The sequence below is a fragment of the Cynocephalus volans genome, chromosome 5 (genome assembly GCF_027409185.1).
Source record: "Cynocephalus volans isolate mCynVol1 chromosome 5, mCynVol1.pri, whole genome shotgun sequence".
Taxonomy (NCBI): domain Eukaryota; kingdom Metazoa; phylum Chordata; class Mammalia; order Dermoptera; family Cynocephalidae; genus Cynocephalus; species Cynocephalus volans.
Genome location: NC_084464.1, coordinates 115,852,697 through 115,875,502, shown reverse-complemented (window position 1 = coordinate 115,875,502; position 22,806 = coordinate 115,852,697). Strand labels below are relative to the sequence as shown.

General features: G+C 38.2%; 2 protein-coding genes across 4 annotated transcripts in view; both read left to right on the top strand.

Annotated features, from left to right (window-relative positions):
* Positions 1-22,806, top strand: part of HS3ST5 (heparan sulfate-glucosamine 3-sulfotransferase 5) — a 164,082-nt gene that overhangs the window by 125,462 nt on the left and 15,814 nt on the right. The gene's annotated exons all lie outside the window — the stretch shown is intronic.
* Positions 11,818-13,426, top strand: LOC134379132 (UBX domain-containing protein 7-like). Its single transcript, XM_063098352.1, has one exon. It carries the CDS (start codon positions 11,818-11,820, stop codon positions 13,252-13,254), a length of 1,437 nt encoding a protein of 478 aa, XP_062954422.1. The 3' UTR covers positions 13,255-13,426.

Genomic DNA, 22,806 nt, shown 5'->3' with positions numbered 1-22,806 from the left:
AAATTGAGTATAACTATGCACATTATGCCTTTCTCTATCAGGTGCATATCTACATTTTCATTGCTAAATTATTTTGCACAAATACATTTTTAACTGTAGGAAACCTAAAAATAATAAAGCTCCATTTTCAGGCTTTATGCAAACATGCAAATGTTAATATGACTAAGGAATACACTTTAAATTACAAAACATTTTTATTCATTATTCTATTACCCCTGCTGTGATAGTCAGACCTCCCAATTGTAGAATATTAGGGAGCCCCCTAGTGGCATCTGTATTCCTAGTATATTTCCAAAGAATGCAGTTCTTTCTTTTACTTACTTGAACCAGTTTTGATACCTAAACATAGTTTGCTGACTTGTTTTTTTCCTAGTTTTTTTTAACTCAAGTTGATTTTATTTTATATTCCACATGTGTTGTGCAAGTTTCTAGTATAAAAAATGTAATAATAACATCATCTTCAGTTATTGAAATGTTCCATTGCTGAACTCTCTTTTCATTCCTCCTCATCTTGTGACCTTTCCAGTCATCTCAGAAACAATTTGGAGATTTTCTGTGAAAAGCATTTTCATGGGAAATAAAATTTCTACATTAAATTGTAAAAGTACACATCTATTCAAACAGACATTAGTTTAAATATTATTGTAGTAACGAAGCATATCTTTATTATACTTTCAACTAGCCAAAGGAAAAGATATACAAAACTATACCTAAACTGCATTATCACTGAGACAGCCATGTGACATGTTTAGAACTTTAGTAATAAAGTTTAATAATGCTAATTACTACTAGTTGTGGTCAAGATTTGATGATAGGTTGAAGAGTGTTGTTCCCTTGGATCAAGTGAGCAATCTGCAACAGTTCTGATGCTTTTCCAACTGGATTCCCACAAAGCCTCTGCCCAGGCTTAGACTTATCCTTCTTAAAAGGTGAGCAAAGGCTTCTGGCGGTTTACAATACATCCACAGAATCTTAAAAGATGAGGTGAAGTTAATTTAAGAAATGCTGAAGAAGAACATTCCTCACAGTGAGAACATCTTCAACAGGAAGGAGCATAGAGGTGAAAACAGCATCCATCTGTCCTGGAAGCTATCCTATACACTATCAGTGTGATTGAAACACAGAGTGAGAGTTGGGAGCACGGGGTAGGAGATATATCCAGAGAAGTCACAGGGGCCAGTCAGACTATGGAAGGCTTTGGGAGCTACACGAAGGAGTTCTGACTTATCCTGAGTGGCAGTGGAGAACATTGTGAGATAAGTCAGATCTGTGTTTTAGGAAATCATCCTCAGAATAGGGTAGAAGATAAATTTGAGGTGGAATGAGATCCAGGTCAGAGCAAACTTTTGGTCCATACAGGAAATTATGAGAGCTGGTAGAGGATGCTATAAAAGTTCCTATGTAGTAAAGTGAGGTCATTTTTGGGCTACTGGAGCTCTGGGCAGCAGTGGAATTAACTGGGGTCTGAGCAAAGGCCCTGGCACCACCCTGTGCCAGCTCAGCACCCCATCACTGTTGTCTTCTTTGGTTATTTACCCTTGTCCTTGGCAATACTACTGCCTCCCTCCAACTCCCTGAGAGAGAGCTCATGTGAGCATCTCATAGATTTTAGCCCTGAAGAAAGGCATGGGTTGTGTAGTGTGAACTTCACTACTTTAGAGAGTTTGAAGCATGGAAAAGAACAGCTGGGTAAGAGGCAGCGTCTCAGAATATGCAGAGTGATTAGATGCTAGATGTTGGGCATGAGGAGCAGGGAGAAACCCAGAATGACCCTTAGGTCTCTTGCGTGGCTACTGGGAAGATGGAAGATCTAATCACTGTTTATAGAGACAATAAAAGAAGAGGAACAGAAGTGCACTGTATCAGTTTTCTACGTTGTGTAACAAATTCCCACAAATTTAGCAGCTTAAAACAGCACACATTTATTATCTCATCATTCCTATGGGTCATGAATCTGGGCATGGCTTAGCTGGATCCTCTGCTTCAGGGTCTCACAAAGCTATCAGGTGTCAGCCAGGGCTTGGTTCTCATCTGAAGGCTCGACTTAGGGAAGGACATGCTTCCCTGTTCATGTGGTTGTTGACAGCATTCAGTTTTTAGGAGCTGAGGGCTTGTGGCAGCTTCCTTCTTCGAAGACAGCAGCACAGAGAGAGCCTCTAGAGCAAGCCTGCTAGAAAGAAAGTCTTGTAAAGACAGTAGCAAAATCTCAAGAGCGACACCCCATCAGCTTTGCATATTCTACTAGTTAGAAGCAAGTCACAGGCCCCACCCATACTCAAGAGGAGGGGATTATGCCCAGAGCGTGAACATCAGAGGCCAGGGCTTGTGCCAGCCACTCTAACTGTCCACCACGTAAGTCTTTTTATAATGCTTACAAGATGTGAGATTTCTGGATGTCTTTACCTCCAGCTGTCAATTCAAAGAAATTCCATTATCCTATAACTTGGACCATTATTACATGGGTTTAGGATTATTAGAATAAGAATATATGTCCTGAAAATATCTACCAAAGAAGGACAAAAACAAGAAAGGAATAATTTCATTCTTCCTGATCTTTAACACCCATTCGAAAGTTGTATGGTACATATTTAACGAAAATTTGTTCTTTAGCAAATCACTGAAAAATCTTAGTTCCTGGTTTGGAACCTATAAAAGAGCAAAATCTAAGAATACTTCATACTAAATAACATTATGATAACATTGGATTGTTGCTGGTTGCTTTTCTGTCCACTCTTAGGTTTGACTTGATGTGGGTATTTAGTGAAATATTGGAACTGACTTTAAATCCTCTCCTTGAGCACCTCTTCTTCAACTCCTCTAAAAAAACCAAGATTTTTTTGAAAACTAGGGGCATTTCTAAAATGGCAGATATTATATTCAGTGTCTTCCAAATCTTAGTGACTCTCTCTGAAAAATACTGGCTCTGCTCACACTTTTTCTACATTCACACAATCTCTCTACCCTACTGCAAGCTGTTACTGCCTCGTGTCTGGATAGATCAGCATCAGTCCCCTGCCTGGTATCCTGACTCTAGTCTTTCCTTCCCTCTTCTGTCAGTGCTAATCAGGATTGAATTTTTCTTCTATATAAACAGATTTTAACAAGCAGTTTCTTTTGTCAGTCATTTGTGCTGGTGCTCCGTTTCCTGAACTGCCATTCATGTCTGCCTTCTTAGAAGATCTTTCATCTACTGTGCCTGCCTATTTGATGGTATTTCTGTTCTTTACTTCAAACAATCTTTTCCCCTTCCAAATAATCCCCTCCTGGCCCCTACACAAGGCAAGCTTATTTCTGTTTCCTTATGTCTGCTCAGATTGTACCCCCAGCTTGAAATTTTCATACTCTGTCATCACGTGTGTCCTAAGTCACAACGAATAGATATTGCAGGATGGGAAGCCCAGGTAAAGAGTCAGGGGAAGACAGATGCATACAATAGAAAAGGAGAAAGATAAGACGAGCCCATACCAGAACTCAGAAGGCAGCAGTCAAGGCAGAGCCAGAAGATTAGAATAAGGTGGGCAAAATGGGCAGTGAGGTCTTCACGTTCCAGAAGTCAAAACTAATCTAAGCCAGGAAGGTTAGCTAGGACAGATGCACACATCAAGGGTCAAAACAAGCAGAGAAAGGCAGACAGAAAGCATCCACAAAAGCAAAATCCCAGAGGGCAAAATAGGCACAGGGTTATAAATGAGGGCGTTCTCAGTCTAGATAGGGATGAGCAAGCAAAGAGAGTTAGGCAGGTGCACGTTCACCAGGAGCAGCTTCAGAAGAGAGCAGCATTCTGCCTGAGACCCGGATTCTTCAAGGTCCCAGTGTATTTCCTGTTCACGCAGTATGGTGCCTGTGGAGGATCACAGTATTTGCAACCAGTCAGACTTGGGTTCAAATTCTTCTTCCATCATTTGTTAATTATGTGACTTTGGACTCGTTCTTGAACTTCCCCAAGCCTCAGTTCATTTATCTGTAAAATGTAGATAATCATACCAATTTCATGGGCTTCTAAGAATTAAATGGGATTACATATATGTGAAATACCTAACATCTAGCAAGTGTACAACATATATATTGATTATTATTTTATTTTCATTTTTCCATCTGCCAAAACCTAAATGGCTACCATGTTGGATCTATACCTCAGTCATTGATGAGGTCTGCATGACCTTCTCTAAGCTCTTATGGTCCATAAAATCTGTCTTATACCTTGTACTTCTTATCACAGAATGTTCTGTAGGTCTGCTAACTTTCAGGTTATTTAAGCTAATTTCTCCAATGATAATATGAAGTCCTCGAGGAGAGGCTTCCCAGCGCTGAGCTCATCATAAAGACTCAGCCAGCACTTGTGGTTATAGTGCATTTCTCTGTCTCACTTCATTCACTCATTCGGCAAGTATTTATTGAGTACCCACATGTGCGATGCACTGGGAATGTAGGAGCAAAGAATAAAAGCTTGGCTTCCTGGAGCTAGGCACGGATCATAGCATGAACATAAGAGCACTGTGAATCTTAAAAATGGAAAGACACTAAGAAACTGTCTAGCCCATCTCCTTAATTGTACAAAGGTGTGATTGCGGATCAAAGGAATAACGCTGGCTTTTAGCGTCTTCATTGACCACTGTAGTTTTAAAAAACAGAAAGGATGCTTTTACTGAGTAAGAATTTGGAAGTGAATTGTTTTGCCTTCTGCCATGTTACTGTGAAACTGAGCCCACCCCTCTCAGAGACATTGCCAGCAAATGTGCATGGCTTACCCTCCTGCAAGTCTCTACCAGAAAACTGGCAAGGGTTCTGTGCTCTGGCCTCTTTGCCTGTTCCTCAGTATGAGAAAAGAAATAAATCCATGACAGGAAGACATGCAGGTATATAAGGAAGAACACAAAGACACTTTCTGCTTTCTTTGTTGGAGAAGGCCAGTATGGTGGCTTTTCCAGTGGTCATTCCAGACATTGCTTAGTACAGTTGAAAGGGCACATCTAAGCATTTGTATATAGAGATGCATTTGAATCAATAACATGAGACTGGCATCTGAAGACTCAGTGGCTTTAATCAAACTGTTTGCTCAACACCCTTCAATACTTGATCCACAATCTTACTTCAAGATTAGAATGCCAAGGTGAAGATTAACACTCTAGTTCAGTGGGGCTAATGAGGCATTACTTATTAATCCTACAAAAAATCTTAATTAGACACTGGAACACTGCTTGTTTCATTGTTAAATACTATCCAATCCCCAAAGAATTGGAAAATAAATAGGGACTAAAATAGAAAGTGGTGTTATAATTAGACCCCCTGAAATGAAAGCAATACTTTTTTTCCCACATGGAAGTATTTGTCACTTTTCCCTGAATAACACAGAATTAGTATTTGTAATAAAAGTTTGAAACAAACATTCTTGAAATAGCTAGACATGGACACCAGAGAAACAGGAGATGATGATTCACCAGAACTCTTCTAAGAAGGCACCTTTATTGCTGAGTTTCAGCTGCAACGATGTTAGTCGTGGTCCAGGTTAATTAGCAAGATGACTTCATTATTATTTACCTTTTGTTCATTTAATAGGTCCTTCCTAGTAAGATGTACTCATTTTTAACACGAATGATTTCATGATGCAAGTCCAAAGGTTTTGGAACTGCTTTGTTTTATTGCATTGGCAATGTTTTCAATCTACCCAACATGCCCGAAAGGGAAGTGGGGGAAGGGAGGGCTGCAGCACAAGGGAACAGTGGACATTCACTCAAGCATCTAAAACGAGGAAGGTAGAACATAGCATGCCCAGGTGATATGTGTGATCAAGTTTTCACATAATATTTGATGTCCTGCAATTTGCTTTCGTTAGTAGGTTAAAGATAAGTGTAGAAAGGAAGAAAGAAGAAGAGGGAAAGAGGGAGGAGGGAGGGCGAGGGAGGGAGAAGAGAATCTTTGTGATATTCATTTACTATTTCAGAATAAGTCCCCTTGCTAAGTTACAGTCGGGAAAAATAGTGTTGGCATTTTGCATACAGTTAGTTACAAAGCATACTAATAATCCAGATTGTCAAATTGCATCAATTACATCTAAAGAACAACAAGCAAATTGTTGTTACACAGATGGGAAATGTGTTAAATGCATAGATCTCTTGTGTAAGCAACCTCAACTAAGACTTATCGATTAATTTTGTCCTACTTATTTATTCTGTTTAATATCACAGACTGCATTCTTTTCACCTTTGTAAAAACAGGAAAAATCATTAAAGCCAAAGCCTCACATTTCAAAATCTTCAGCTTTCAAAAGTCTTCTAATCTTTGGCAGAGGGGGAATTCCACATGTACTGGGTTCCCAAAGAAATGGCAATGACTACCTTCCCACCAGTGGAGTTTTTAGAAATGTGTCAAAAGTATCCCCAACACAAAGTATTGGGGAGCCAATTTAGTAATCATTCTCGTTATTGTTATATTGGATAAAATTATTAAGTGGAAAGTTATTTTCTTTTCACATATACTAAACCCCAAAATTTGTGTTTGAAGAGAATATTCTGAAGAATAAGAAATTAGCTGGTAAGACTAAGATCACAAAGTTGACTCAAAGCTTCCCTCTGTCCATTGGCCATAAATTATACCCCTTGCCCCATCTATAATGAATTGTCATTCTTATTCACAAGTAATAATAGGAAATAATAGGGAAAGTAATCATAATATTTGGAAATAATAGCAGACACGTGGTTCCAACACTTCTTAGCTATAAGATGTTCGCTCATTTTAAGTTAACTTCTTTGAGTCTTTACTTCAACATTTCAAAATGGGGGTGCTAATAAAACCTTAGAAGTTTGCTTTGAGAATTTGATGATATAAATGTGGGAGAAGTGCTCTGTAAAATATCAAGCAACAAATAAATGTATGAAAGGGATCGGGGGAAAAAACCAATAAAACAATAACAGAAAAAGGAGTCTAGCCTAAAGTTAGCTTAGTTGGTTAGAGCGCAGTGCTGATAATACCAAGGTCAAGGTACCAGAATGTGAAAGAATAGGGGAAATCAATGAAAATCCATCACTGCTAATTAGGAAAATTGCTGAAAGCACATAATACTCTCCTCTGCACAGATAAAGGCAGCAAGATAAGTACTAACCAATGTGCAGAAGGTTATCTGAACATGAAGGAAAGGTGTAATTCACTTTTGTAAATCCACATATGCCTAGATGACAATGCCAGAAAAACTGTTAAATGGCTAATTTAACTGTTTCTAAAATCCTGTTTTAAATATAGCTCCCAATTTTTTCCCAACTTTCCTTTCTCTACATGACAGAGTGAAAATGTCACTTCTCTCAAATCGGGAGATATGTAGTCTAGTTTGAGTTCACTAGATGTGTTTATTTTGCATTGCTCGTTCATTCATTCATTTGACCAATGCTTATTGACCTCTTAAGCATCAGCTTCCATACTGAGCACAAGAGATAGAGCAGTATACCTTCCACGTGGCTTCCTGTCTAGCAGGGGTCATTTTACTGCTCCAGCCTCAGCAATTTCTTCTTTAAGAAGATGGAAATGGGCATAATGTTCTCTACAGTTTCTTCCAGTTCTAATGATTTGAGTCTTTTTTCTCTCTGCTGCAGATTTTTATTCTTTATTCTTCCCCATAGATTCAGAATCTTGCTGAGTCTCTCCCTCTTCATTAAATTATAAAATAATATTTATGAGTCTGTATATATGTATATATATTTAGGTACATAAACACATCTATATACACACATATTATAGACATACATATAGGTAATATGTATATTACCTACAATCTATTTCCTAAATAGAATTCCTCCATTCAGTGTATACATTACACAGTTCTGAGAGTCATTGAGGTCCGTCACTATGCTATTTGTGGAGGTATGTACAGATAGTCATATTAAATAGTCGCTATCCTCTAAGTACCTATAATATAATAGAGACAAAATATATTCACAAATAAATATACATCGGAATCCCTCCTTTAGAAGAAAGAAATCCCTTTCAATTGATGGGATCACAGAAAGTGTTCTGTAGGCAGTGGAGCTAACATGAGCCTGGAAGAAGGGATAGGATATTGATACGCAAAATAAAAGGAGAGAAGGTCATCCAGGGAATAACATTGGCAAAAGAAAAGAATAAGAAAGCACAGGATTTCTGAAAAAATACTGGCCATGGTGGACATTTCATATGTGGGACAGAGAGATGAGGAGATTGTAACCAGATGTGGATTGCAATGCCAGATTCAGGTGCTGTGACTTTATGCTTTAGGCTAGCACAATCCAGTAGAGTATAATACAAACTGTAAATACAAGCCACATACATAATTTAAAATTTTAGAGGCCTCATTGGAAAAGGCAAAAAGAGACAAGGGAAATTAATTTTAGTGATATTATTTTATTTTACCCAGTATAGGCAAAATACCATTTCAACGTATAATCAATATATTTGACATTCTTTTTTCATATATGTCTTTGAAATTCAGTGGGTATTTAATATTTTCAGCACATCTCAAGTTGTGCCATTGGCTGGTGGTTAGTGACTACCATGTTGGACCATGCAGCTCTAGGCTATGGAGAAACATAGCTGGGATTTAGGTGAAGAATGTTTCAGTAAAAGCAATATTTAGGCAGCTGAATGAGGTTTTTATGTATATATGTATCAGATTGCTAGGATGTAATGGACAAAAGACAGGAAGGTGATCCTGTTGAAATAATCTGGGTTTGTAGTGATTGGAGATGAACAGTGGGTGGTCAACTCATGGATTATAAGATTTGGGAAAAAGGTTCAGTCTACACAGTCCAATGGAAAGAAAAAGAAATGAGAAATATGCTGAATGATATAGTTAAAGGAAAAATAGAACTATTCTTTTGAATCACCTGATTATCTTGCTTATCTAACTGGGCCTGAGCCACATTAGGTTCGCTCAATCCCACAAACATGAATCAAACATCTGCTAATGAACTGTGCCAGGTTTGGGGTGGTTTATATACATAGGAATGGTTGTTCTTAGTGTCAGTTACTTAATGTCCTGGCATTTACACAACAGAGGGCCAAAGTTGTGTTTGAAAGCTTTAAGAACATAAAAGAGGAAATATCCAATTCTGCCTGGAAGAATCTAGAAAGGTTTCTTGGGGCAAGTGACAGATGAGCTGAGTGTTGAAGGATAAGTACAATTTCTACAGGTGGAAACAGAAGAATGAGCATCATGAGAGGGAGCAAGAGCATGAGGAAAATTAGGAAAGTATCTGGCATGTCTGAGAAATGCTGAATATTTGCCAAATTTAGAATCTGTGTGGACGTATCATAAGAAATGAAGCTGGAAAGGTGATTAAGGATAAACTGGCAGTAGGGGGAGGTCAACACTTACCTGGATGCACAGTAGTTTCACTTTGCTGCAGAGACCTGGAGCATCATCAGGGAGAAAAAGGTGCTTCCAGAGCCCACAGGTGAGTACTGTGGAACATGGCTTTGGCTCGAGAAAGATGCGGAGGGTCAGCTTCTTAGAGAGCAACACGAAGACAGTGGCTTACAGATTATAATTCAGGGTACTGACTTGATGTCACATAGAATGATTTGCCTTTTCTCTGAAAAATGTTTGACTTTTTGCTAAATGGATCTTTGCTTGCCAATAGCATATTCAACTGAATTGTCTTCCCTGTTCAAAGTAAAAGAGCTAGTATTGTATGGGTACGGTGTATCTTTGGAAGATAAGCTTTTGCTGTTTGGCACTGAATATAGGGTGAACAAAAAGATCTGGGGAAAAAACTAATTTTTTTTCTTAAAGCTACATATGATGGAGAAATATGCTTGTATTAGTCTTCTACTGCTGCATAACAAGTTACCACACGCATAGCAACTTAAAGCAACACCTATTTATTAGCACATAGATCTATAGGTCAGAAAGAAGTTCAGGCAGGCTCAACTGAATTTTCTGCTGAGGCTCTCATGAGGTTGAAATCAAGCTGAAAGCTGGACTAGGCTCTTTTCTAGAGATCCTACAGGAGAATCTGCTTCCAAATCCGTCCTTGTGGTTGGCAGAATCTAGTTCCCTGTGGTTAGGAATGAGGTCCCAGTTTTCTTGCTGGCTGTTGGCCAGGGGTCACTCTCAACTCCTAGAGGCTGCTCTCCAGACCCTGGAATCTTCAAGCCAGCAGTGGCACATCAGTCCTTCTCCTGCTTGGAATCTCTCTAACCACTTCTTCAGCTACCAGCTAGAGAAACCGCTAGCTGTTAAAGGGCTCATCTGATTAGATTGGACTCACCTGGACGATCACCGTACCTTAAGGTGAACTGATTAGTAACCTTAATTAGAATCTGCAAAATCCTTTTGCGTGTCAGGGTAGTAATACCCAGGCCAAAGTGTAAGTAGAATTCCGCACTGCCTGTAATGCTTTTTAGTATGATGTCTGAGTACCTTTCAAATGGAAGTATTTGAATTTTTCTTGTAAATTGAAAGAAGCTGTTGCCACTCTACAAAATGAAACAAAGAAACAAAATTTTCCCTGTCTATAAAAGGACATATTTTCTCCTGGCCAACTGGCTCATTAAATGGGGGGAGTTATATGAGTTTAAGGAAAAGGGAATAAAAGAGACATTTCTGGCAGTATGGTAGAAGAGCTACTCCTCACTATTGAAATAACTAATGTACATGGTGAAATAAATAATTTGTATGACTATATCTGTAAATGCATAACTATCTCTATGAGGCTGCTTGAAAGTAAGGAATCAACAGAGCCGCAAAATGAAATCAAATCAGAAAATCTGATTGGTAAGCAAGCTCCAAAGTGGGTATTACTCTGAGACTTTCTGCCAAACCCTAGAATCCTTTGGGTTCCATTTTTATGATTATGTGGGTTCAGCTGTGAGATAAAGCCTAGAACCTGGTCAGTGCAGAGAATCTAATAGGAAGCACTCATAAAACCATTACCCTAGAGGGCTATACTGTCAATGTAAGAATGAATTAGAAATAAACCCTGGTATTTCACAAGGAAACCAATTTTAGCACAGAGTGAGAGGACAAAGTTCCTCAAGGATTCATAATCACAAATTGATCCTCTCTTGAGTTTGGGGTTCTAATTCATGCTACATGTGTGGTTCTTAAACCTCAAGCAGGATCCTAAGCAACTGGCAGAAGAAAATGTGTAACTCCATCGGAAGAAGTCAACCTCAGCCTAGTCTTCAAAGAATACCAACAAAGTTCCTATAAAATGAACAGACCAGAGTTCAAACAAAACAGTCAGGGAAGTAAGGCACTATAAAGTTCTCAAGTAATAGACGACAAAGTTCTCAAATAATAAAATTGTTGACATAGAATATTAAATAGGTATGTTTAAAGTAATTTTTAAAAAGCTTGAAAATATGAGCAGGGAACACGAGATCATAAAAAATGAGCAAATATATTAGCACAATATTAGATTCTGGAAAGTAATATATAACAATTGAAATTTAAAATGCAATAAAAATACTATCCAGCATATTAGATGTAATGAAGATTATAAACTGGAAGATCAGTCCTAAGAAGCAAACTAGAATGTAGTCCAGAAAGACAAAGAGATAGAAAATAGAAAAGATAATTTAAGAGTTAGAGTGAATAATGTGAGAAGGGCTAGCAAACATATAGTCAGAGTTTCAGAAAGAGATAGTAGCAATAATAAAGAAGAATTGAGGAATACTCAATGAGATGATGATAACTTTCCCAAATTGTCAAAAGATACCAATCCTGAGAACAAGGAAATCTAGTGAATCCCAAACGAGATAAATGAAAAGATTTCGATTCTTGCCATGTGATACCCTGGGTTACCACAGGGCTATATGGAGGTTCTCCACAAAAAATGCCCTCACCGTATGTGCTCCCTGGACCTTGGACTTCCCAGCTTCCAAAACTGTGCAAGTGAAAGTGTAGGAAAACATATGCTTGAAGCCTGCAACAATAATCTGGAGATGGCAGTCACTATGTTTTTGGATGGTGGAGGAATTGCTGAAGAACCCAGTACCAGTTCAGCAAGTGTCTCTGCTGTCAGACCACACACAGAAGAAGAAGTCCGTGCTCCAATTCCTCAAAAGCAGGAAATATTAGTGGAACCAGAACCTTTGTTTGGTGCTCCTAAGAGACGACGGCCTGCACGTTCAATATTTGATGGTTTTCGAGATTTTCAAACTGAAACTATTCAGCAAGAACAGGAATTAAGAAATGGAGGAGCAATAGATAAGAAACTAACTACCCTTGCAGATCTATTTCGGCCACCCATTGACTTGATGCATAAAGGCAGCTTTGAAACGGCCAAAGAGTGTGGCCAGATGCAGAATAAGTGGCTGATGATAAACATCCAAAATGTACAAGACTTTGCGTGCCAGTGCCTCAACCGTGATGTATGGAGCAATGAAGCTGTGAAGAATATTATCCGGGAACATTTCATTTTCTGGCAGGTTTATCATGATAGTGAGGAAGGTCAGAGATACATACAGTTTTATAAGCTAGGGGATTTCCCCTATGTTTCCATCTTGGACCCACGGACAGGTCAGAAGCTAGTAGAATGGCACCAGCTTGATGTATCTTCTTTCTTGGACCAAGTGACAGGATTTCTGGGTGAACATGGGCAACTGGATGGACTTTCTAGCAGTCCCCCGAAAAAATGTACCCATTCAGAGAGCCTTATAGATGCAAGTGAAGATAGCCAGCTAGAAGCTGCCATCAGGGCCTCCTTACAAGAGACACGTTTCAATTCAACACAGACAAAACAAGATAGCCGCTCAGATGAAGAATCTGAATCTGAACTTTTTTCTGGCAGTGAGGAGTTCATATCCATTTGTGGCTCTGATGAAGAAGAGGAGGTAGAGAATCTTGCCAAGTTCAGAAAGTCTCCCCACAAAGATTTCGGGCATAGAAAAGAGGAGAACAGAAGGCCACTCACTGAGCCCTCAGCCAGAACTGAACCTGGAACAGCCACAAACCACCAAGGGTTGCCAGCTGTGGATTCAGAGATAGTGGAGATGTCGCCTGAAAAATCAGATGGAATAGTGGAGGGTATAGATGTAAATGGACCAAAAGCACAGCTGATGTTGCGGTATCCAGATGGAAAAAGGGAACAGATCACTCTTCCAGAACAAGCTAAACTGCTAGCTTTGGTGAAGCATGTTCAGTCTAAAGGATATCCAAATGAACGTTTTGAACTTCTTACCAACTTCCCTCGAAGGAAACTGTCTCATCTGGACTATGACATTACATTACAAGAGGGAGGCCTTTGTCCTCAAGAGACTGTCTTTGTACAGGAAAGAAATTAACACCATAACCTGACCTCTCTCAGCTTACCCCTTTATTCCCTTTTCCCGTGAGATACCATGTCACTAAGTACGCATTTTGGCTCATAGGACCATAGAGCCAAAGTTGGACAAGCAAGTCACCTGCCACCTCTTACTTTTATTCTCTTTTTCTTTTATAATCAGTCTTTCTCCCTTTCCCTACCTCCCCCCTTTTTCCTTTGCTATTTTCTCCTTTTTCCCCACTTTTTTTCTTTCTTACCTAATCTGGTGACCAAATGGAAGTGTAAGGATAAGACCTAGTACTGGCAGCAGGAAATATGTGTTCCAATAAGTGGTCTCTTGCACGGCACTTTTTTGGGATCAACTGATAATGTTACTCCTCAGACTCCTTGGCAAAGAAATGGCTAGATTCAGAATAAGAACAACCTCCCTTTTCTATAAGACCACATTTTTAGTAGGCAGAAGAAGTTCTCTGACACTTGTTTTGTTCTGTTCTTCAGGTAGGAAGTATCATATAAAAATATTGAGGCTTTTGTTTACATTGAAAAAGTATCCCTTATAATTACTGTTTATCATATTTAAAATCTTTTCCAAAGGATTGCCATCTTTCCAGCTACAAGAATTGTTTCCATGATATGTGTTATTGGCAGAATGAGTGTCAAATGTAGGGTGGGTAGTGTGGGGTGGCTTTCAGTGTCCTAGCCTGAGACAGCTTCTTCATTATTACTCTATTAACTGTATTGATCCTGCTAGTCCTGGAGTGGACATTTAGTGAGCACATTGTGGTGACTGGGATAGAAAGGTGCTTGCTGTTTTTGCCAGTACAGCATATTAGTTTCTTTGGCCCCTTCATTGTCTGGATACACAGTGATCTATAGGAATGCAGCGGTTCAATAATCATGCAGTAAAATGGCTTGTAATTGTAATCACTGTGGTTATTAATTGTCCTATGTGCTTTAAGGCATACTTATGTATGTCCCAGAGGAAAAAGAAGACATGAAGCTGAGAGTTGCTAACTATGTTCCTTTGGTTAGAAATAATGTTCATTTTATCGCTGGTTGGAGTAGTCTCTGAAAGGCTCTAGCGACTGAATGAGCTTAATTCTACATGCTGTTTTTGTTCAAAAGGTATCAAAACAGAAAGCTTCTCTAAGGGGAAGACCTTTAAAAACTCAATTCATAAGACAATATTTAGTAATAGGAATGATGGAGATTACCAGTAATCTTCAGATGTTATAGGCTTTTCCTGCCAACAAAAGCCACATTCAAATTGTAGTTGGTGAAAGCTTTTTTTCAGTATTATTTAGAAGAGGCCATCTTGAATCTATATACTACTGTTGTCAGCTCCACTGTATGTTCAGTTCTTATTTTGAGCTTTAAATAAAGTCCTCTGAAGGGGTGGTAGTGATTCTGGTGGCAAAATCAGAACTTCAGCTTGTTATACAACCATAATATAGAATGGATCTATTTTGTCATTTGGGGATTTAGATTGATTCTTCTACTTGAGTAACATAAATTGCTATTGTTCAGAGATCTTTAGGTTCCCACCTACTTTAAGATTGCTTTCTTGGTGACTAGGGGATATAAAGAAAAAAAAAAAAAGATGCTATGTGATGCTAGTACACAATTATAGAATATGGATTCTAATGGTTGGATTTTGAAGGACCCTCTCTAAAGAATGAGTTATGTATCTCCTCAAGGAAATCATGGAAAATTCTGTTTATTCTTCAGTGAGTCCTTTTGAATTAATGTTCTTACATTTTTTTCTCAGTCTGTGTAAGGACTTATGTATAAGTATATAATTGTATAAATATTTATAAATATATTTATATAATTACAATTTCATTTAAAAAAAAAAAAAGATTTCTACACCAAGACATATTACAGCAAAGCTACAGAACACCAAAATAAAAGAGAAGATCTTAAAAACAGAAAGAGTGAAAAGAGATTTCTTTCAAAGAACTAGTAGTATGCCAAATTGTCAACATCTAATAAGCAAAAATGGAAGCCAGAAAACGGTGGTGTAATATATTTAATAGTACATGTGGAGAGAAAATACCCACTTTCTTTGAATTCTATACCCGGACTGCCTTATAAAAATGAGCATGAAAAAAGACATTCATATTTAAACAAACTGACTGATTTTACACCTGAAGACTTCAAGTATAAGAAATTCTATTTCAAAAAAAGATAAATGATCCAAACATTTATTAAGTTAAACAATAACAATAATACTGTCTAATCAGTAGGGGGAACATTCAAGCTAAAATGAAAGTCAGGCCCAAACAAAAATAACATAACTGTTAAGAGTGCAGGCTTTGGAATAATCAGATTCCTGACTCTACCACCTGCAGTTGTATAACCGTGGGCATGTTTTTTCATATGGCAAATGAGTGTGACAATAATCAACCTCATAGTCATTAAATGGGATCATGTATATTAAACACGTAATAAAACAACTGGCTGTAGTAAATGCCCAATAAAAGGTATCTGCCACTATTACTGTTATTACTACCTGAGATAATTTTGGAACTTTTGTTTTGATATGTCAAAAAAGAGCATGGTATTCACAAAAAGTGCAAAGAACTATATCCGTTAACTTCCACATGGTAGCCATTGACAAAGACCCTCTCCTTGACCAAACTTTAGTCAGGCTCCTCTGAGCCCTCTTCTCAGTGAGGCCTCAATCTTGGCACAAATGATTTCATCCACCACCCCAAAACACTCACTAAGAGACTTGAACAAATTCTAGCATGGCTTCTAGCAACCTAAGGCCATGTCCCTAGGATGACACTAGCTCTCCTTGAAATGTCTGCCTGACACAGCTCAGTGGTGCCAAAGGCAATATTGTTTGTTCCAGCCAAAACCTGCCAATAGGCCTGAGCCCCCTCTTAGAGCGGTTGCTTAGGAAACTTGCGATTATAAATCCTTTCTCTGCCCTCTTGAGATATAAATCCTCTATCATCCAAAACTGTCTCCTTAAGATCCTGGAGCTCTCTCTCTTTGAAAAGCAAACCTCCAGGAAGGCAGCACATGTGCACACATTCTCTCTCTCTCTCTCTTTCATTTCTATCTCTATCTCTCTTTCTCTCCCTCTCTCTCTCCCTGCCTCTTTTGTCTCCCAGTCCCTGTGGGAGGGTAGGGCCTAATTTCTGTGGGTGCTTTGATTCAGTTTGCAAAACTACCTCCTGTCCTGAAGACATGAGAAGTTTGTTTCCCCTCCAGATAAGTGCCAATTAATAAACCCAGATGACCTAATCATATTGACCACCCCCTTCCCACTTCTTGTAGTTTTCCACTTCCCTGGCTCTGTTGGGGTCCCACTCGTTTTCCCTCCCCGCTCCCTTATTCTCTCTCTAAAACACCCAGTCACCTCTCCACAATCAGAGCTGAGCTCACTTCTATACCGAAGTCCTCTCTCCCCTACAGCAGTAGTATTACTGAATAAAATCTGTATTTATCAACTCTGACTAATGTCCAGCTTTGTTTTTCTTAAACATCACTTGATAAATGAGACTTTTATTGTGACATCTCAATACATTTCCCTGGTCCCAGTGAAGTTGTTTTGGGTGCTGACTCTACTTCACAAGCTCCTGTTTTTCTTTGTTCTTTAGAGGTGGTTACGAGCCTAAGAGGTCTTTACTGAACATTAAACATCTTAAAACCCATTTAAGAAAAAGAGAATAAGACTAATTTTATGAGGAAAAAATTTTAGTAACCTTTTCTTTTAAACCAAGTTTCAACTCACTTCTAGTCTGAACGGCTAACAAATCCTTCAGGAATTAGATCACCCTAATGGAGAAAACAGCTCAAAGAAAGAAACAAGTCCTACATATGTTTCCCTTTGGGAAGGAGAAGAAATTAAGAAAAATATTTCTACAGAGGTAAACAAATCCCATGTGAAAATTAAAATATTCCTTTTTTTAATGTTAATGTTACTGTCTTTCTAAATCTGTTTCCAGCCAGCAAATGTATATATATATTTGTATTTCTAATATACAAATATATAAATATTTAAAATATATAAATATATTTGTATTCAAATATATATATATACATATATATATGTGTATTTCTGCATTTGGTCTGAAATGTCACAACTTTTGTTTGCTGAAAGGGAGAAATTCTACTTCTGGCAGAGGGACTAGTAAGACAGAAAGCAGGTTAATGGTTGCCTAGAGCTGGGAGGGAGAGATAGGGAAATGGGGGGTGACTGCCAGAGGGTAAAGTGTTTCTTTTGGGGGGGGATGAACATATTTTAAAGTTGATTATGGGTAAAGGGTTCAGATCCCCTTACTAGCCAGCTGCCAAAATATACAAATAAATAAAATTGATTATGGTGATAGTTACACAGCTGTGAATATATTAAAATCTATTGAATTGTGTGCTTTTAAATGAATGAGTTACATATGAATTATAGCTCAATAAAACTGATACCGAAGGAGAGAACAACCGTGGTTACTGGGGGGAGGGGGCTAGCAAGAAATTGGTTAATGGACACAAAAATGATTGTTTTGTAATGATGAATATGCTGATTATCCTGATTTGATCATCATACATTGTACACAGGTATTGATGTTCAACTCTATACCCTACAAATATGTGTAATCAATTATGTTCCAATAAATAAATAAATAAAGTTGATACCAACAAAAAAAGGAATAGTAAGTGACAATATTGGTAAATGTGAATAAATCTAAACAATTATTGTGTAAAACTGTAATAATAAAAATGTCTAATTTAAGGGGTTTAGAGAATGAAAATCCTGACTGAAAATATATATATTAGTTGGGAGGAGATATGAAGTTAGTGTTCCAACTTTGCAACTGTCATAATGAGTATGCTCAGAAATTATTCAATTAACTGGTTTACTTCTTCTTTTGCTACACTTGATTAATCTACTATAATCTTTCTCAATGTACCAGAATGTTTTTCTGCAAGAAACTGATAATGTGGCCAGAGAAAGAATATTAACACTTATTAATTCCAAATTGTTTTACGCTTCTTTCATTTCTTCCAAGTTCTGTACTTTTAAAAAGTTACTTTAGTATTCTTTCAAAACTATAGTATTGAAGGATTAGACTTGCACTAATGAAAGAGTATCCAATTCTAGAACTAAAAATAATGCCAAATCTTTATAGAAAGAGGAGGAATTTTCCCAACACAAACACAAGTAAATAGAGCTAGAGTCTGTCTTGAACCCTGCCAGTTACTAGCTAGCAGGACCTGGGCACCATACCCAAACCAGGCCTTGCCTTCCTTATCTATAGAATGGAAAAGAAAATAGACCTTGGGTCCCTGAAATTTTTGTAGTGAAAATCTAGTAAAATGTTTAAACCAGAGCTTTAAAAACTGCAAAATGCCACACAAACGGATAGTAGTATTGTGAAAATTGTGTTTTTATGATGATTAAGTAGTAGTAGAATATCTTCCTTTACTTTTTAAGAGGTCATACCCATATAGATTTGGTAAAAATTATATATTAAACATTGCATTTTCTGGGTCTAGCTTTGTCATTTGAACATGGTAGGTTTACGTTTCTGTGTAATCGGTCTGCTAATGGTTTAATTCTTCACTTAAAATATTTAATGTTAAAATTAGCATTTATCCCCAGTCATTATAAAAGAAATATATAACTTAGTGTTATAGAGATTAAAAGGGAAAAAAGTCACTGTAGAGAGGATAATGCGAACTACAATCCAATAAAGCTTAATGATAAAACTATTACCATACTTTTAATCTATGTATGGCATTAAAAGACATTTTTGTATACGTTATTTCTTTGATCCTCAAACAAAACAAAACAAAATTTGAGATAAAAGATATGACTTAAAAGTTGACTTTCTGTCTGGTAGTGAATACTACACTTTATTTAAAAATAGATGCGTTCAACTATTACTGGATGTGACAAGTAGAACTAATATTACTATAAAATTGACTGTAGCTGTACAGTGCAGAGGGAAGATCTTACCCAGCTCACTTGACCTCGTTAAGTCCATGAGCCTAAATCACCGGGCCATGTATATTAACTTAATTACAATACCTGTATAATTGTTACTTCTCCAATTCACACTGCTCTGTATAAACACAAGATTAAAGAAAGAGACATTCTGCTTCTGAACACACGAGCAAGACAAATTCACTAACCTCCAACAACTATTGAATAAAGTGAAAAGAAACTTGGCAGAAGGGTGGGGAACACCCTTCCATAAACATTACCTGCATATACCAATGAGATATTGAGATTAAGAGTATTGGGATTCCAGGACAAAATGAAATGTAGTTCGCATCTCTTTCCTCAGGACATCATTCTACTAAATGAGACCCCTGGACAGAAACAGAATTAACTGTCTCCTTTCAAGTGTGGTAATTACAAATGCAAAGTGAGTGTCCTCCTGCACACAGAGCCAGAGGACTACTCGAGCTAACGCAGTAATGGGAGCTGTGATAAATAATGGATGCGTGATATCAAAAGCTGAATGGAGCAGAGACATGGAGAACCCATTTGAAAATTGGGAATTTGCTCAAAGCTGCTCCTGCAGTAACTCCTGGGAGGAAAAGCACAGAGCAGAATTAAACTCTGCAGTTCTGTATAAATTTTCAACCTTTTCCTTTTCATTTCTAACATTGACCCTTCATGGTTAACCAGAGAAACAGCTTCCTTAGTTATTTGATAGAGCAATCACGAACATCCTGACTGATATATTTTCTGCTTAATCTACTACCAAATGATGTCCATTTTCCTCTTAATCTATACCGCTGTGTCTACACCTGGCTAGACACATGCAGAACACTGCTTTCCCTGTCCTGTGCTTAGGCCCCTCTTCATTTGTTTCTTTCTCATTACAGCTCTCTTACGTGATCATCATAATAGAAGAAAAGCGAATTCTTTATGACAATTTTCCTTGGCTGCCCTTGGTTAATTTTTTGAAAATGTGATTCCTATGGTCTCCCTGACAGCAGGGCAAATTGAAAGCTAATCAGTAGAATCTTTCTCAAGTGTTGGTATCTTTTCAAAGAAATTTAATGTCTTAGGACAAGAGGATTGTTTTCCGTGGTAATAGGAAGTCGGATGTGGTACAGCCATCTTAAGGAGGTCAGGACTGTTTAAAACTGGGGGATAAGAAGATGTTTTAAATTAAAATTTACCTCTGGCACTAATTTCCCCTCACTGGAGTTGTCTTTACTTCTTTATGCATTAATCTCTCATTATAAGAACATTCATTTAGTGCTAATCTGGTAGAATCCCTTAGAATAAGAGAATTTTAGACCCACAGGGATTGCAGAACTCATCCCTTCCGAGGCCTTTGTTTCTTGGGTGAAAAATAATAGAAGATCAGGGAGGTTAAGTGATTTATCCAAAGTCACATAGCAGGTAACATAGCTTGAGCTTCGTTGTTTTGTTTTGCCTTGAAGAGAACAGGGAGTGAGCAGAGAGAGTTTTCTGCCCGACAGTAGGAGCAGAAGCCTATTGTCCTGGGGTCTGCATTTTCTTATGTTTGATAGAGATACAGCCCTCTTCATCTCACAGGACTTCCCCCACTCATCTACCGTAATGAAACACCTTCTGCTATTATGTGTGTATGTCTCACACCACTGACCTTGAGTGGCACATACCCTACTATGGTTATTGTACTTAGGACCATAAGGCTTCGTGGAGAGCTGTCATGTTCCTGAAGACAGACATCATTCCCAGTGTTGGGTACCTGTATTAGTCCGTTTTGTGTTACTTATAACAAAATACACAGAACTGGGTGATTTATACAGGAAATTAAATTTATTTGCTTACAGTTTCTAAGGCTAGGAAGTCCAAAATCCCTCTGGTGGTGGTGACAGTGACCCAGGGATCTCACGTTGCAAGATGGTGGAAGCAGAGAGAGCAGAGAGAGACAGACTCTCCTCTTCTTTTAAAGCCCTCAGAACCTTCACCACCCTTCAACACCATTTGTAATCCATTCACTATGGCGTGGTCCTACAATCCAATTACCTATTTAAGGCTTCACCTTTCAATTACCATAATAGGATTTCCCACCCTCCTAACAGTCACAGTGGGAGCTAAGATTCTAATACATAAAACTTGGGGGACACAATTTAACCTTCAGAGAGTTTTGGGGGTACATAATTCAATCCATTACAGTACCCAAAGAAGATATGAACCTCAGGAAGACCACAGAATTGAGAGGGAGAAATAAAAGAGAGTAGAATTCCCAGCTCTTTAAGAAAACGTGAAGGGTTGTGTTTCTATGTGATGGGATTAAGACAGTGCCTATCTCTTAAAGCCGAGTATCCTGAAAAGGAAAGAGGTACCATTGTGAAGAGCCACAGCCCCCATGCTAGTCATCTATTCTCTGAAGGCCAGAAGGTCTGGCTGCAGGGCCATGTGCATGATTTGGGGGGTTCAGGGCAAAATGAAAATAGAGGGTCCATCGTTCAGAAATTATTAAGAATTTCAAGACAGTGACAGTAAAGCATTAAACCAAGCATAGGACCCCTCTGAGCACAGAGCCCCATGTGAATGCGGAGGTCACCAGCCCATGTCTGGCCACAAATAGTTACTTTGGTGTTGTCTGGTCTAAACATGCCCAGTGAAGTCTTCACTTTGCAAGGGGTTTTGAAGAAAAGAATCTTGTTGAAGGAACAGTAATGCCTTTTGGAGAGTGGTTTGATTGTGGCTACTTGAGTGAGAGATGGATCTTAAGGCCGAGAGGTGAGACTCTGAGGTCCAGTAGACCCTGTCCTTGTGGGGATTTTTCCATCACTGCTATCTAAAAAGATCTAGGCTCTCTGTTTAACAGATGATGCAGTTTTCTTACACTTATAGTTGACCTTGAATACTAGAAAACTATGGGAGTAATGAAGTAGAATCTGTGTTTCCTGTTTCCCATATTATTTCTGGCATCTGCAGTGCCTAACACATGGTAGGTACTGTTAAAGAAAAAAATTAAGACAAGTTAAATTTAACAAAGTTTATTTGAGCAACCAATAGATTCTAGAACCAGGCAGCATTCTGGACCAGAGATGATTCAGAATGCTCCTCCTCTCCAATGGAGTGAACTATATTTATAACCAGAAAACAGGAAATGACATACAGAGATCACCTTATTGGTGCAGTTTGGCATTTGCCTTATTTGGGTATAGTTTGTCAGCCTTCAGCCTGGGATTGGCTGAAAGTTTGGCTGCTATGATTGGCTGAGACCCAGTAACTTGATTACAAGGGTATACTCATGTTAAGTGCCCACTTGCATGCACACCAAGATAAGTTACAGTTCATTATATATGGAAGCTGCTTTGGGCCAAATTTTGTCACCCAAGTATGGAGGCTGGCTTAGGTCGAGTTTATATGGAGGTCAGTTTAGGAGAAATTTAACAATACTCAGCAAATATTTGTTGATGACTGGTAACATAGGTAGTTATCATAGTGTCAACCAAAGTAAAGCAAACCACCTGATTGAGGATAAACAATGAAAATTATTTGGGAATTCAGTAAACAATTTTAGAATCAAGGAGCAGTCCACACCAAAATTGTTCAGAATGATCCACCTTACCACATATGCAGGTCATATTTATAGCCAGA